Source organism: Ostrea edulis, chromosome 7, assembly GCF_947568905.1.
Source record: "Ostrea edulis chromosome 7, xbOstEdul1.1, whole genome shotgun sequence".
Taxonomy (NCBI): domain Eukaryota; kingdom Metazoa; phylum Mollusca; class Bivalvia; order Ostreida; family Ostreidae; genus Ostrea; species Ostrea edulis.
This window is the reverse complement of record NC_079170.1, coordinates 76,171,113-76,189,229: the sequence shown is the minus strand read 5'-3', so window position 1 is coordinate 76,189,229 and position 18,117 is coordinate 76,171,113. Positions and strand designations below refer to the sequence as shown.

Genomic DNA, 18,117 nt, shown 5'->3' with positions numbered 1-18,117 from the left:
CAAAACGAATGGGAAATTATATACAATATTTTTATCTAAGCATTGATAGTAAACTCGACGACGCAGAATATGTGACAGTTAGTGCCGAGATACGTAATTTGAAAAATTTCATATTCGGCGTAGGAATACACGGTGTGATATCACCGGTAATTATACAATACCGTGTGACTTCTGTACCTCCTTTCACATGGCAGACAAAGGTGACTTCAGATGTCCAGTGTTACGATGACCTATCGGAGATAAGCTAAAGGTAGGTCTGTAATTTACGTCCATTGTTAATAACAAACATAACAGTATACTAATGTATAAGTATATTTGTGTTGAAATACTTTTGCTATGTTTTCTGTACCTCAAAGTCGGTAAGTACATTCGTACCAAGTTATAAATTTAACTGAATACTCACAAGAACATTTTCTTAGTAATTAATGCCGAGGGTTTTTGTGTTTTCAAATCTAGTGTACCACGGACAAACACCCCAACCGAACCACGACGCTGTTTTTGTGACAGCTCTATACGACATAGGTCGAGGACAATGGAGACACTTTCAGCGAAAGTTTGAGGAATATTTGTCCTATTTTAAAAATCTATTGGATTTGAATGTGAAACTTATCGTCTACTCCAACGAAACTGTTATAAACTTTGTAATGGATAGAAGAAAACATCTAAGAGACAAGACAATGACCGTAGTGCTGCCCTTCACAGAACTAGATTACTACGAATACAGACAACACATTCACCATATACTTTCCTCAGCAGAATTTCGAGATTCCAACGAAATGTTGGATCATCCCGAAGCGTTTTCAGTGGAATATTTAATTCTAATGAATAACAAGGTTTCCTTTTTGGCAAACGCTGTCAAAAGAAATCCTTTTCACAGCACACATTTCTTTTGGATCGATGCGGGTTACGGACACGGGGACGATCTCACCAGATGGGCAGACTTTCGTCCTCGAGTACTTTTAAACAAGGACGACAAGATAACGTACATTGAACTGAACGACCCCCAGTTATACTCAGATATCAATCACCCACATAAGGTCAGCATGGGGCCCGCCTTTAGTGGCGGTTTCTTCGGAGGAAATGCAGAGGCCATTCTGAAATATGAAAGACTTTACAAGAAAACTTTTCGAAAACTCCTTACGGAATTTATTGTGGATGACGATCAAAATGTGGCATATCAGTGTTATATGGAAAATCCCAGTTTATTTGAAAATTTTCGCGGAAATTGGTTTGATGCATTTAGATTATTTTCATAAAATATGGTGGACAGATTCTATTTGTTTTGCTAATTTCTTGTTATCAATTTTCTGCCTCCCGAGATTAAAGAAAGGGAACATGCTTTTAACCTGCCTGCCTGTCTGTCCGTCCGTCCGTCTGTCTGTCTGTCTGTCTGTCCTGATACCACTGTATATGACTTTGAGATAAGAATATACATGTATATGTGACAAATATTTCCTATAGGTTGTATGATGACATTAGCCCAACTTTAATGATGGCGACTAATTTTATCTAATTTCAATGATAGAAAGTTTGACCTTAGACAGATTCTGTGCTAATCTATTTAAAATAAATTGAATTATAATAGAAAGGTTATTTTTGCTTGAAATAATGTGAATGTCAGCTTCAAATGAATGATGAAATTTTCTGTAATATTGTGCTGCATGTATATTTACAACATGATGGGCATGCGATGCTTGTATTAACCAATTCTGATAAAAAAAAAAATAGATTTCTTGAATACGGGTATGTTGATTTCTAACTCACCTGAACTAAAAACTCGAATCAACTTTTCAAATCGAAACTATTTCGTCGACTATCTGTCTGTAAACTTTTAACATAATTGTTTTTATAGTGGTATGTCATTACTTTATAAAGGTATGCCAGTACTTACATGTATACTTACCACATATATATGAGAAATCATTTTTGCTAATTCATTTAGACACCAAATTGAATATTTAACGTTGAAAGCCAGATAATTTCCCCTCGTGTACGAGTGTTTATTATCATTATTGTTTTTGTAGAAAGTTGTTTGTTCCTTTTATATTTGAAAATTTTAATTCGAAGCTTCATGAGGAGGGGTGGGGTGTGTGTGTGTGGGTGGTGTGTTACGGTGTAGGGATCGGGATTCAGCGTTTAAACAATATTTTCTCTGTATTTTTGCCTTAAAAAATCACATTTTAGCCAACTTTGGTCATTTAGAGTTTTGAATTTGACACACCAAGGCAATAAATATCCCGGAATATTCAGAAGAATTTACTTGAAGAACCCCAAAGAGAAATTAATCAAAGAAATGTTTTAAATGAATGATATTTTACATCACCAGCAATATTGATTGCTATAAGTAAAATGTGATGAATATCAAATATTTCTTCGCATGCAATTCATATTAACCATTTTTTCATGTATGGTCTAAAAGAATGTTGTGTTGTTGACAGCAAGTAGAATATCTGTAAAAGAACCACTGATAATCCCAAAATTAACAATCTGCTAATTAGCCCCTCCAATCCACCAAATCTATTATCCACGGATTTTAAAAGATTTTCTTCAATTATGGAATTCGAAAAAATCACAAAATTGCAATGTTTTGACAAGGGGGTGGGGCTTAAATGACTTGCTTGGTATCTTTTATGAAAATTCTAAAAATAACTTGGATTCTTCGACTTTTTTAATATTGATGGGAATGGAAATCCTCCGGGAAGATATTACTAAAATCCATAGTTTTTCATATTGAAAACTTGATCGTATTGGGGATCATGTATTAAAAATGACATTTACAAATCCCTTTTAGAAAGATGTATCTAGTTCGCTGTTTGAATGTAGACAGTGTATTGAAGACTGATACTCTACATAATGTATATCTGTGTGGGATCCAGTGTTATACATTCTCTTAATACAAGTTGATGTATATTTACCAGGGTGTAAGATATGTCTATAAGTTTTTTAAAAAACTTAAATGTTAAATATTAGAGTTTGGGGAATTTTTTTTGTGTCCAATTTGATATTCTATTTCTATGGTATTAAAAACAATATCAGGAAACTAAACCTACAATATAACATAGAAGAAATAATCTGCATCACTCCAATTTATCCAGAATATTGAGCATCATGAGAAATTTAAAAGCCAAAACAACAGCCACCCCCCCCCCCCAAAAAAAACCCAAACCCCAAAAGTCCCCAATTCCCACCCTGCAACATCGAACCCCCCCCCCCCCCCCCCCCCCAAGTAATAAAACCAAAAAGAGTTTCAGTGATATGTATAACAATTATTTATAAAAACTAGTGTAAACCAAAAAGTGGAAAAGAGCTTGGTAACAGAATTAGATTTACGCGTTGACCAAGATTGGTGACCCCCCCCCCCCCTAAACTTACCATCGAGATAACAAAAGACATATAGTAAATCTGGCTGCAGTATCTTACAGTACACGGAATCCCGGGTACCAAGACTTACTCTGTATAATAACGACGCCACCTTCTGTTATGTGTTCCTTTTGTAAAGTACACTCAGAATCAAGAACTCATTACTTAGGGGAATGTTTGTACATGTGTGTATTTCAGAACTATGGGGTGACGTGATTGATTGGATCAATTCAAATTTGAACACTAATTATCAGTCGGATTGATGTAATTTTCAGAAACTGTTCCAGATACCACTGCATGTTAAACATATTGATTTAAGAAATGCATATTTAATCGAAAATAGCACAAGCAATTATCAGCTTTTGAGGAGGGGGGAGAGTTTTATATTGCAGAAAAAATGAGCGATTTATGTCTGAAAAGGATGGAAACTTGGAACGTTACACAAAAATATATGGGAAATGTGTACTATTTGAATATATGTATTGGTTCAATTAAATAATTGTACTATAGTATTATAATTTTTGGTAATATTTTATGCATTTTTATCTCTCTCTACTTTTTTTTTTTTTTTTTTTTTTTTTTACAAAGCTGTTATTGGATTGCATATGTTGCACACATATAACGAAATAAATGGCTGACTCGTTTGTTTAAAACGATTTGTGCATATAACTTGTACATACAGCATACTTTATACACAGTAGAAAACTAATCAGGGAAAAGAGAACGCAGTCGTAAATTTACAAGAACCAATATAGAATTAGAGTTATCTTTCTTTCCTCTTTTCTCTCTCTTTTTTTATTTATCCCCCCCCCCTTTTTTTTTTGGTGAATGTGGTTGAGAAATAAAGTTTATCCCACACAATGCAAAGAGACCAGAGAGTATCAATAAGTACTGTGATAAAAGTTCTATTCTCTATGTAAAGTTGATAGATCACACCTTTTATATATATTTAAAAAAAAAAAACATTGAAAAAGCAGGGATTTATTACTGACAAACACGTTGATAAATGTATAGATTTACGATGATCATATAACAAGCTTCCCCACCAGAAACATCGTATTTACATGCGTTTTTCACTGTTTATTTGTTGTGTGATAAAGATCGAAATATTGGTCCATGTGAAAGGCGATTATAAATTGGAAAACTTTACAATTTTTAGATCATTTTTCACTGTAATCTATATTCCGATATATTTACATTTCCAATATTTTTGCCTTTGATATCTTTACAAATTGTAATGATTTTCATTTCCTCATGGTACCGCCGCGGTGGTCTAGAGGTAGAGCGTTCGCTCCGCATGTGGAAAGTTGGGGTTCGAATCTCGATCGTGACATACCTAAGTCGTTAAAACAGTCCATCGCAAAACGCTCGGCATCAGGTGAGGATGTCACGGGTCATCGGAGATGACCTTAAAAACGGTTGTTCCGTGTCACAGTAGGTGTGGCACGCTAAAGAACCCTCACTGTTCAATGGCCATTAGTGCCGCACATAGGCCTAAATTTGAAGCCTTTCACCGGTCTTGATGACGTCTCCATATGAGTGGAAAATTCTGGAGAGGGACGTTAAACAAGATACAATAAATCATTATTAGTCTCTTCGTCGAATGGGACTCTAGGTGAGCGGTTTGTCCATCAGATCAGTTTTCCACACTTTTTTCCGTTCTTGCAAATATTTATTTGATATTTGGTACATTGCTTTGTCATAACAAGCAGGGATCCCGTGGCACACTAAAGATCGATCCTCCCTGCTCAAAGGCAGTAAGCGCCGAGTATAGACCTAAATCTGAAGCCCTTCACCGGTATTAGAGACGTCTCCATATGAGTGAAAAATTGTCGAGAGGGACGTTAAACAATCAATTTATCAATCATTTCCTCATGAATGCGCTGTAGTTGTAAACAAGGAGCACGTCATTCTGGATAGATATACATGTAGTACGTCTATTTAACGACAAGGAGTTCCGAAAGAAATGAAAGCAGAATGTAAATATAAGAAATAAATTTCATTTAAAAAAAAAAAAAAAATACACGAGGGTATGAACTGTAACACTTCACACCGGCCTACTTTTCATGAAACGATAGTATACCATGCCAGCTGAAGTTTGTTTATTTCATAGAGTCCAGTCTGTACGAGTACGACAGCAACATGGCTCATTTAAAAACTTTTATGTGATTGTTTTATTTTTCTGGCAGTCACAATTATTGTTTTTTCATCTTCATATATCGAGCTATCCTTCCCAACAAACACAGCTGAATGGAAATACGACGAAATTCTTGTTTCTTGTTTTAAGTTTCTTTTATTGTATTATGCATATATCACAATGAGACTTACAAAACCACTGGGATTTCGGTAAGATAAACCAACCGATCGAGTAAATCTACAATAAATTGATAGTCTTCAGATCGGTTTAAATAAACAAGAAGTTCACTTCAACGAAGCAAAATCGCACTCCATATATCCTTTTAAAATTCATTGTTCAACACCTGTCCTAGATACATGAATAAACTGTAAAATAGTGTTCATTTACCCCATACGTGCGGCGTATATCATCTATTGAATAACATAGCTTTATTCAACACAATTGAATAAATGTACTTCCGGTTGTTGCGCCTATATATATAAAATACATATCTATCTCCTCAATTTTACGAGATAACAATTTCGATACAAAAGCCAATGGATGTCACAATTCCACAAATACTTATGAATGAGCATTTTGAAAGTAAAATGGTCTGGAATAGATGAAGTCAACAGCTATATAATTACAAATTGTGTCATCAGAATAGCTTTACATATACATTGAACAGGAAGTGTCGTAAAATGACGGAAAGCGGACTGGGTTATTAATATTGATTGGAATTACAGCCAAACAAACAATAAGGCAACTGACACATACGTACACACATGGTCCATGTGGAAATGGGGTTTTTCTCGTTTTATTATTTTGACATCTGGGATAAAACAGAACCAAAAAAGTGGGTTTTTTTTTTCAATATTTCTAATTAATGCGCCTTAATAAAAATAAGACGATAATGCAAATGGTAATTTTATAAAATCAAAGCTGTAACGTTATGTAAAATAAATATGCATAATCTACTCTTTGAATCGTCATCTGAATCACTATTGGTGTTGGTGATATAAGCTATACATTGTAAATGCAGTATGGTGGATTTGTACAACACCAATGGTTATAAATCAAAAACATGATTTTGGATCAAACGTGTCGATATCTCTTTTTCAGAAAAATAAGATAAATTATAATTGCATATCAGGATAGGATTTCATATTTCAAGTGGAACAGCGGGCTTAAAATTGTTTCCCTTTAATTATTATTCCACGTGGGAAATAGTACTCTATAACACTGGCACCAAAGACCTTAAAATCTGTACTAAAACGACTCGAATTTTCTCTGGCAAAACTTTCAAATTAATATACTTCAATACGATGACAATAGTAGTACAAACGTCTTCAAAAGAAAATAAAATCTACACAGCAAGCACCATGGAATTTGGATTTCATGTTTTAAAAAAAAATCACAACGACTGATATTTCGTGTATAAAAATCTGTTAATAAAAAGTCCATCCTCAAAATAAGGCAAGAACCACTCAGTTAAATTACACACACGTTGATTTCACGCATTGGGCATTGGTCCCTTGATAGTGGGAATACACATTCTGTAACCTTTATATTATATACTACACGTTTTTAATTTTCTTTGTTAGAGCTAGCATGAAGTAGAACTATCCTGTGTTGATTTGGTCGATTGAGATCTGCTTTCTGTCCCGTGGGATGGGGATTCTGTCAATTGCACTTGGTCGTAGTGATGACTACTACTTTTCTCGGAGGGTGCTCGAATGGACTGTCGGAACTCCTCGATTTTATCGTATCCCTCCTCCTCCCCGCCCTCGGGGAGGTCCGTTTGGCTACACACACTTGTTGATCGTTGAACATATTGCATGTTTTGCAAACGATCAAGAGAATACTGTCCAGGCCTATCCTGGGTGAAATTCACTGGACTGTGACGAAACCCAGACACTTGACACGACCCAATTGTGTTATTTCTATCTGGATATCTCACTATTCCCGGAGTTTCCAGAGACCTGTGATCGGAAATAATGTACTTCTCCCTTAATGGAATCAAATGAGCAGGCGGAACAGTTGGGTGTTGTGACTGCACAGCCTGGTGATGTGGACTCGGTCCTTGGACTAAATAATGATGACCGGGCATGCACGGAATAAAGCCGTGGATACCCGAATGGAAAGTCTCCATAGTATTTGGGTGAATAGCCACCATGTTTTGATTAGGGGTATTTGACCTTCTCTGAGATGGTTCAAGAATGAAGTAATTCTCGCCCAGCGGAGGGCGGTTGTTGGAAGGGTTATTATTCGGTTCCGACAAAGACCCGTTCATTGGTTTTTGTCCTTGAATTCCGTTTGGAGAGGACAGGAATGGCTGTGCTTCGTAGGGAGTGTCCCTGGGATGAATTTCCTCATAATGTCGACCGTCATCAACGAACGCCTCCTGATAAAGAGAAATTGTGTACTTTGACATGCTCTCTTAATCAACAAAATAATTTTAACAGTTTTAAAAACTATAAATCGATATTGCTTTGTACATATGCAATATTGTTGTTGAAGACAAGCAGCAGAAAAATACTTACATCTCTCTGATAGGCGCTCTTGGCTTTTTTCTCTTTGTCCATCATTCTCCGTCTTTAAAAAATAACAAAATGTAATTCATTACTTATCTATATAATTATCATACACGTACACAAAATGTGTTCACTAACACTGCAAATGAAAACAAACCACATACACAAGTGCAGGTGAGACGTGCATTTAAAAAAAGACATATACAGTCAGATGATATATACAATGGCTGCAACACACTGATTTCATGTGAAATTCAATATAATTTATATAATACTAAGTATAAATATGATTTATATAATTCTTAGTTTAAATATAATTTATATAATAGGGCCTACTTAGTATAGATATAATTTATATAATGCTTAGTATAAATATAATTCATATAATGCTTAGTATGCATGTGTGAATATAATTTATACAATGCTTAGTATAGATACAATTTATCAAATTCTTCAATTATATTCGAGCATATACATCTTACTGCATGATACATTGGAAACACCAACTGCTCTCTTTCATTCCAACACGCTGCAGTGCAGCAAAATCATTTTATACTTATTCAGAAATTTAATGTTAAATAGAAAATGTTTTATGTTTTGAAATTGAACGACATTTACTTTAAAACTTCAATGAACATTTTGTATTTCAAATTTCTATCAGCATTTGGAAACTTTATAAAGCAGTCATTAGAACTGCGAAAATGAGATCCACGTCGGTTTCACTGTCCGTTTTATTGTACAATGTATATGATAAATTGTATTATATATGTTTATTTTTATCTTTTAAGTGTACATGTATTTACTTGACCCATATGGGTGCAATATGCAAATGAATAACAATTTATTGTGAAAATTGAAATTGACTCCAAGTCTATATCGTATTTGCCGACTGAGCGCAAGATCATCTGCTAACAATAAATTTTGACATTTGACATTTTCTTGACTTCATGCTACGTTGACCCGCCGGTTGGGGTCAAAAGTCAATTCTCGATTACATTTCACATAACTCATGTCGATTTCTCTCAAAAGCTCTTCGATTTTTTATGTCACCACATGGTACATTTAACAGGAGACATAGCGTAGATTTTATCTTTACGTAATTTAAAGGGTGGTTATGTGTAGGATCAGCTACTGCATGCATCAATTTTGGCTACTGGATTTTTATCAAATGTTTCTAGGAGTTGACAGAACTACTTAAGGGGTAGGGCCGGAGTAATTAGCTGACTCACGAACCCCTAATTGTTTTCTCGATAGTCGAGCTCGTATCAGGAGAAATTAAGCCGATTTTACCATCTCGAGTTTTTATTTCCTCAGTTTGGTGAACTAATAATGTCACCCCGTTAAATTCATTACTTAAATGCATCTCAATTAACCATGTCGTCGTGGTTTTGCCTACTTGCTAAGTTTTACGTACTCCAGAGAATCCATGCGGTTCCAGTACCTTCAGGTCCCTCTTTATTGATATTTTGCGGTGTGTACTTTCAGGTGATGCAGTTGTATCTGACTTGCAATACAAATACCAGTGCATCGCGTCAATATTTACTGTCCGTGCGGACTTAGTGCGACTGTCAGTGCATCGTGTCAATATTTACTGTCCGCCCGGACTTAGCGTCCCTGTTGCATGAACATGGCATTCAACCTAATTTCATTGCTCCACCTTGAGAAGTTGACCGCAACTTGACTGAAATTAACATGTTCATCGTGAATCGATGTTAATTTCAATCCATGTTGCAAGCGATTAAAAGCTCTCAGTGCTAAGAATGAGCAAAAGTAAAATCTGGAAGGAATTGAAATTTAGTAAATAGACGCGTTTTTTCATATGCAATGAGAAATGCGCCTTGACCGTCAACCTTTTTATACTAAGACAGACATTCATCCAATTTGATCTAATGCAAAGCCTAACACATAGACACATTAAAAGAAATCAGATGTTCTTTCATATACAATGTAACCACTAAAACAGGTAAAGAAGTATGCTGTAAATGAATTGATAGAGCGCTTAATACTATCTCCAGTTGCTTCTGAACCATTCCTCATTTGTCCAAAACGTCACTTTCGTTTCTATATGCGATTCAAGCGCAGAAAAATCGTTAATGATTTAATTTTGTTCTTGCCTGTAATATCCCATGGCAATGCAATTTCTTTTATCTAATTATCGGAAAAAGAAATCCTTAAATGTATGTTTTATGAAAGAACATCGACGAAGAGCGTAAAGTTAAGATGCAACAAAGCACACGCAACAAGTTTTGCGTAGATTAGTCGAAGCCCACTATGAGGTGATCATTAAATGTACCGACCATATTGTGAAATAAATCCCCACCTCTTCTCTATATATACTGAAAATTGAATTTCTGTGACGGGGAAATGAATAGCTTATACCGCTGAAATCATTTGGGACTATTTTCCTGACAAGATTTGGGAATCCAAAAAAAACCCAAAGTGTGATATAAAGAATTTTAATAACCACAGATTTCTCAAAGGAAGGGTTTTTTGTCATAATTTGATATAAGACAAAGACCAGTTATTAATGATTCCTGGGAAAACGCGGTAATAATTTCAAAATGAAAAGAAAAAAGATAAGTTTATATCTCGATTAATACGTCACTATACTTAATGATACAAGGTCTGCAGGTATCCATTCCAGAGATACCTGGTTGCTCCAGATGTACCTAATGTTTTCTTTATAAAATTCCCGTGAGGATCCTCGTTAGAACAGGTCCTCAGTACCCTTGCTTGTCGTAAGAGGCAACTAAATGAGGCGGTCCTTCAGATGAGACTGCTAAAACTGAGGTCCCGTGTCACAGTAGGTGTGGCACGATAAAGATCCCTCCCTGCTCAAAGGCCATAAGTGCAAAGCATGGGTCTACATTTTGCAGCCCTTCACCGGCTATGGTGACGGCTCCATATGAGTGAAAAATTCTCGAGGGGGACGTTAAACAATATACAACCAATCTTTATAAAGATAGCAATACCACGCTTCCATGGCATTCTTTTGGAAACCTAAACATGACGTTTTATTAGGAGGGGACATTTAATGACCACCAGAGATATATAATAAACTACTATATGATGCTTACTCTACTCTGTACCTTCTAACAAACCACAGGATGGCTAAACACGTCAGAAGGAACATCAGAAACACACCACACAATATCCCCACCGTGATTCCCATAAACCCGTCACTCCAGATGGTTCCGGGGGGAGCCCGGGTCACGGGGTCACTGGGAGTGGTGGACGTGTGGGATGGAGTGTAGTCCCAGATGCTTCTTGATGTGGTGGTATTGTTTTTTTGGATGTTGCCACCGGGGAATTTTGTCGTCTGCAGAGGAGCTGCAGTTGTCGAACTTGGTCGGTTTGTAGTTGGTGGTGAAAAACTGGAAGGTTTATCTGAAAGTGAATGCATATGCATTAAAATCGCGTTAATCTCATTAAGATACACATAATAGGAGAAATGGAAATTGCATGTAGTTTATGATGATTTCTTTTTTTGAAAAAAAAAGATAAAACCAAATACCGATATATAGACTGAGGAGAAACCGCTTTATGACGTAATCGTATGCTGCATACGGTATTAAATTGCCTGACCTTTATTTATGGTTATGATACAATTTAACGAGTACTAAAATAACACAATACATGTGCAATTTCCACAGTATTTTATCACATTCAATGAGAACAGGAAGATTATATCCGACGATTCTCGTGCAACATAACGCGCGTGATATCGATAGAGTATGTATAATCAGTGCATTATGTCATTTCTCTATCTCTCATTTAAATTGTTCACCAGAGAAACAAATTAACCAATTCAACACGGTAACAAATATACACACTGGGGCAAGCCATGATAAATGGACTGTTTTCCGTATCTCTCATAGCTGTCTCGTCCTTATCGACTGTTTTTCTGCTTGCTAGAAATAGTTTCATTACAGAAATCGTTTGATATTCAATGCAGCATGTAAAACCTGACAGAGGCAACATGTCGGGCGTGATTTGGCAGATGGAGAACTGTCGTGAAATGTCCGATTGTCTATTTATATATAAACATGAAGAACACTTTATTTCGTATTGTCCTCTGTGTATGAATATAATTTAGAAAACAATATGCACACTTATACCAGAAACCAAATTTTGAAACCCATTTATCGGGTATTTATTTCATTTATTACAAACCTACATGTGACATAGAATAGTTTGCCTCAGCAAAAAAATAGTAAATGTTTTTGTTCACTTGTAATGATATCTATTCAATAAATTTATGAAATTAGGCAGCAGGCTTAGTCTAAATGAGCCCTCTCCTAAGTGAATGTTTTAATACTTACTTAGCACTTAGAAAAAATGTGACATTGCAGATACATATATAATCGTGTATGTAAAACACAGAATTTAGCATATTTCAAATAATCATGTTAAATTGATGCGTGCCAGTTATTTGGCTAAATCTATGAAGAATTCTGTTGAAGAAATAGAGTGCATGGATTACGCTTGGGTGGTCAAGCTACTGAATCATGGTTGCCCTATCAACCTTCATACCAACAAATTAAGCATGCTGCTTTACACGAAATATACCCCAACCTTATCGCAGATTTTATTTTCTTTTTTAATTTTGGAAATATTTTTGCAGGGTCTGGTTGTTAAGTCTTGTCGCCTTTCGTTTTGTATAGTCCACGTGCTGCCTTGACAACAGCCGTGACACGTGATTGACAGTCATGCTCCGTTTCGATGCATCATTGCAGATATTGTAAAAGTTAGGATTTTTGCTGATGTTCGGCTTATTAGAAAGGTTGAACATTTGAATGAATGCTTCTCCCATATTTTGACATCTGTGATCAATTTTGATAGAACCATCGCGCCATATTGCCAGGAAGCAGAATTCATCAAACTAGGATTTTGGTGTCGCACATCCATTTTATGCTAGCTCTTGTACCGCGCCGACTTCCTTCGATCTCAAAAGAAAACTTCTTCATCGCTCTTGCTTTTTTTCTTATTTAACCCAAACCATTAACGCATTTGGTTTAGTTTAAAATTGTTTGTAAATTTTTGCAAGCGCAGATTGGGTGTTGATGATGAAATGCTTTACTATGAAATCCTTACGTAACGCCAAGTGCACTGCGCAGACCGACGAGTATTTAAGCGGATTCAACATTTAATTTTAATCACATTGGAATACTTAATATTGGACCAGTTGTAAATATAGTGTTTAACCAGAATGCTTTCCAATTTCTTCTGCATGTTTAGAGATGGACACTTAGCTCATCTGAAAATAATTGAAATGGTCCGGCATCTTGTGCGAGTTAGGCACCGTGGACACTTGTACATTAGATTAGATCTCATCCGTCAGATGAACGAACAGAAGACCTAAATGATTTAGACATATATAGTACAGGAGTGACGAAGAAGTAGCGTTTCTCCAGGGAAACGTCGTATTGTATTGAAATTAGAAACAGGAGGATTCTTATGAGAATTTACATTAAATTAACTTTGATCTCCAGGCAAAACTCACAGGGCCATCAAATCTTTATTATTAGCGTTAGTTCAGTAAGCAAATATGCCCAATGAGGAATAACTAGTCAGGCATCGGTTTTAGTTTTTATTTTCCGCTGTAAAACTGAATTACGCTACTTTTATCAGATGTATGTGGATACCGATATTGTGAATTCCAGACAATTCCAGATGCGAGATGAGTACGGGAATACATTCATCATCTATTGTGATTAAGCATTTTAAAAAACCTGTTCGAATCCCATTGGAGATACGAATGGTTTCCCGCGTTTATTAAAAACAGAGATTGAAAAAAAATATAGATGTGGCCGATAATCAGGACAGGTATTGTTCGAATTTTGTGAAATTGTCTGGCTTTTAGGAAAATTACAGAACGCGCATCAAGGACGAATGTATAAGTACATCATATGTTTTATATGTTATATAAAAAGCGAATACTGTGCGAGCTCGTTACAAAATTACTTTGTATGCATAACGTCTACTGGAAATTATTTAGTGCGCCAGGAACGCATTCTTTATGTTCTCCCGGAGATATCTGGTATCCATCGTTTGTGTATTATTTATGAAATTGTTTTGTTTAAAGAATGAGTCATTATTTTCTTACAAGAAACTGTAATCCCGTTAGGAGAATCAAATATTCATATCTCAATAAACTAATAACGATCAAATGCGTATCGTCTACAATGCAATTGGCACCATCAGCCCATCAAAGTGTCAATCGCTCTTCAGCTTCCGGAAATCAGAAAAGACCGCCACCCCTTTGAGTATATTAGGAGCAACAGCGCATCCAAACCAATTTCACAAGCGTGACGAAGCCCATTAAATCAGATTCTAACGCTTCAGAAATGTCAGAAATAAAGCAAATTCGAGATTAATTTATTAATTTTTCAATCATCAGGAATCTGAAATAATTCGAGTAAATGGAGCATTGTGAAAACTTTACAACAAACGCAACAAGTTGCGAAAGAGGAATCAATATTTCTTCTCCCGATGGACTTACCATTCTTAGTTTCTTGGAGGCGAGCATAGTTTCATATTTCACCATAAAAACATTGCCCATGTCATTCTTATTACATTATACAGAAATATCATGGAAAACATCCCAGAATTCGCTTCCATAGCGATCCAGTCTTATGAATAAGTGGACGGAAATAGGTTTTTGTTTTTAATTTTATTTAACTTAGTGTGCCAGGAACGCATTCTTTATGCTCTCCCCGATATATTTCCCCACCAGTATCCAGAATATAATGTATTATGCATGACAAATTCCACAATACTTTTCAGTGTCTAAAGAACAAATAGAAAATACCGTATTTCTCAAATAACTATATTCTTCTAAAAAGCTTGTTAAATCTACACGTACATGGGTTTCAATAGCGGTCTCAGAATATTGCATAACCATAAAAAAAAGTATTTAATGTATGATTTTAATGCATGTAATGAGAATACCTTTTTCAAAAGTCAGCTCAAACCCAATCGAGTTGGTATCATGTGTAAAAATAGGATCCATTTTTTGTTTTTGAAATTTAATGATAAAATTAATTAAATAACTAAGTTAATGTAACTCCATATTAACACTATTATGACTTTGAAGTAATTTAAAAAAAATTAATTTCCACTTAATTTAGTTTGATTTATTCAGTAATCAAAGAAAATATATGTGATGCTATCTTTTCAGATATGTCAGATACACATAAACAGAACTATATATCACTTGACATTTTTTAAAGATATGAATAATTGATCATTTATAAAATAAAATGTATAAACTTTTTCATTATCCAATAATTTATCAAATTATTTATTGTATATATTGTACCTAGAGAATAAAATTCCTACATACATGTAGATATATATTTCTTTCATGTACAAAGTTTAATTAATTAAATATTTTGCCCCCCCCCCCCCCAAAAACCTATGACGTCACATGAGGATGGAATTAGTCAACTTAAAACGATATCGTTGGCCAGAACGAAGAGTAAAGCGTTCTTATCACACTGTTTGCTTCTATCTTTTAAACTCATCGCATTATTCAAATCAAAACACTTTAAACAAAGTCTTTGATACCAAACACAAATAAATTAAACAATGAAATTGCACAATGTTGGTTTCCCAACGTGTCGAATTAAATGTTCACCGGCTGAGGATTAAGATAAGGTTCACTGCTAACCCTCACTTTATTTGTTAGTAGACGAACAAAGTGAATGATTTGTCGGATTTATTACTGCATTGAATCCGCTTAACTTTTGAATGATCATGGCTCCTTTTATGCCCAGACTAATACGGTATGGACCAAACAATTAAAGAATGCGTACGGAATGTAGTGCCACCAAATCAGCTTAATAATGGGTTTAAATGTTTAATTTCTGTATACAATAAATAAATGTTCGTTTAACGACCACATGTCTAGAAAAATACACTGTGACAGTAAATAAATATTTTATTAGAAAAGTTGTCGGATCTTTGATTTCCTTACAGACCTTTTTACAGGTATTCTAAGATATCGGGTGTACAAGTAAACCTGAAACTTTTATCATCAGTAGAAAACTTCGATACTAGTATTGTACAGTTGTGAATCGTTACAGAAAAATGTTAACCGGGTTAGAGTATTGTGAGAAATCGTGATATTCTTTACGAGTAACAGCATATCGGTTCAATACTGAACTCCGCACTGGAATGTTATTTGTACGTTAAATTCAAGACATTTTCACTCAAGATGAAGTGACGTCACACACTTTACGTGTCATGAAGTTTGACCTCTGCAAGGCGTTCAATGCCGTATCAGTGAAAGTTTGTTTTTTTGTCATATCAAAAAAGCATTTTTTTTTTCTCCTCAAAAAGCATCTTGTAAAAGGAAGTTAAAATAACTATAAATCAAATTCTACAAAGAACATAAGAGGTCACCAGACAAAATCTGATTGAATTAGTTCTAAGTTTTGTTTATCGGAATTTCAATTTCAGCATAGGGGTATAACTGAAAAATAATATAATTTGCAATAAGCTTTGCCTTAGATTTACGCCAAGTTTGGACAAATAAGAATAGGCTATTTTCACAACTATTGTACCACTTTTAATGGTTTAGAATATGCAAAATGTTACAACCGTACGCGTACATCGGATAATCTAATCTCGAGAACCCAGGATTCGTACTATTTACATGATACTTACACGCCGGTGTAATAAACACGGTGATTAAGGAGGAATGCCACACCAGATTTACATATATGTTCTCCAGCTTAATCACCCATCCATGGACAACATTTTACCATAGTTTGTTTGTTTTTCATCTCTTTTTTTTTTTAAATTGTACCTTTACCCACCATTTACATAATATATTATGTTCATTCTGTTTATTTCTGTATATGTATGAAAAGTGGAGGATACGTACAGCATACAGTCTACTCCGGATATAATGAAATTCAGGGGACCGACCTGAATTGTTCATTATATCCAAAGTTCAATATAACCAATGCTGAAATACACAAATATTGCTCCTGGGGGGTTTAATTTAACTTCAATATAACAGATATTTCAGTATAACCGACTTCAATATAAGTGGAGTGGACTGTATTTTGAAATTGAAAACTTTCAAATTTACCTACATTATTTAATTTAAAAAAAATGAAGTGTTTGTAGAAAGTGATCTGAAATTTTTTAAAACCCCTGCTGGACTCGAACCCGCGATCTACAGTTTAGCTGTCGACACGCCCCCCCCCCTTTTTTTTTTACGCTAAGCGACCGAGCTACTCAGCTAGTCAATCACCTCGGGAAGGAATAGACAAAATTTTATATTGCTGATATTTAAATTTTCATTCATGTTTTAAAAGGAAGTCAGCCATTATGACAATGTAGTACACCTCCTTAAGGAAGAAAAGATGGACACCACTTTATATAACTCAGAGATTATTTTCAACCTATTTATGTTTTTTATAAAAGTCTAATCGAATATATTTGGCCGTTACCGGATGTGGAAGTTAGTACTAGTAGGTATTTCCGTGACTCTGAACCTCGGATCCGGATGGTAAAACCCGGATAGACATTATGGAGTCAATAGGGGATTTGGACTCGCTTCTCTATAAACACGGCGTTCACTCCGCCATCGGAATGATTCATTAAACCAGCGTTTGGTTACATTTCGTTGGAATAAAACAGCAACCATAAACTACAAATGACTGAGGGTTTTATGGTGCAAAAAGGCATTTTACGCACAGCTTACACGCAAGAGTTCCTATTGTCTCTGTATGGGTAATACGGGTTTAACGGTCTTTATCATATTCTGTAAAATAGCAGAAACCACGTACACTCAGCATTAAGTTCTGTTTAATTCTTATAATGGATCATAAATCCCGCAAAAAATGCTGAAATTATTCATTCAAATGGGGTAATCATACGATCGCTAAATACTATTCTTTTTACCAGATGACAAGGCGTGAATTAGCTTTCCTAACCAGAGAGTGCTTCGTCAAAGGACAATCTCCGTGATTAAAACGTGGTCTAACTCAGTCACATTATGGGGAAAACAGCGACTTAGGTTTATCAGTTAATTAAGATTAAATCTGTAAAAATGACTCTGCTATGAAGAAATTGGCGTTTGTCGATAATTAT

The 18,117-nt window shown here is 35.2% G+C and overlaps 2 protein-coding genes across 5 annotated transcripts in view; one reads left to right on the top strand and one right to left on the bottom strand.

Annotated features, from left to right (window-relative positions):
- The first annotated feature begins 425 nt into the window (after positions 1-425).
- Positions 426-1,274, top strand: LOC130048789 (uncharacterized). The gene has a single exon (XM_056145840.1). The coding sequence runs from the start codon at positions 426-428 to the stop codon at positions 1,254-1,256; it is 831 nt and encodes a 276-aa protein (XP_056001815.1). The 3' UTR covers positions 1,257-1,274.
- Positions 1,275-5,633: 4,359 nt separating this feature from the next.
- LOC130048513 (uncharacterized) overlaps positions 5,634-18,117 on the bottom strand; it is a 33,526-nt gene continuing 21,042 nt past the window's right edge. For 2 of the 4 annotated variants that reach the window (XM_056145360.1, XM_056145362.1), the window contains exons 4-6: positions 11,088-11,397; positions 8,020-8,071; positions 5,634-7,880 (exon numbers count right to left, since the gene is read on the bottom strand). In XM_056145360.1, coding sequence (XP_056001335.1) covers positions 7,083-7,880; positions 8,020-8,071; positions 11,088-11,397 — 1,160 coding nt within the window. In that variant the 3' untranslated portion in view covers positions 5,634-7,082. The remainder of the gene's footprint in view (positions 7,881-8,019; positions 8,072-11,087; positions 11,398-18,117) is intronic. The other 2 variants (XM_056145361.1, XM_056145363.1) reach the window with 1 other exon arrangement.

Excerpts from the sequence above, each read along its gene's own strand:
- LOC130048789 (XM_056145840.1), top strand. The coding sequence starts at position 426 with ATGCCGAGGGTTTTTGTGTTTTCAAATCTAGTGTACCACGGACAAACA.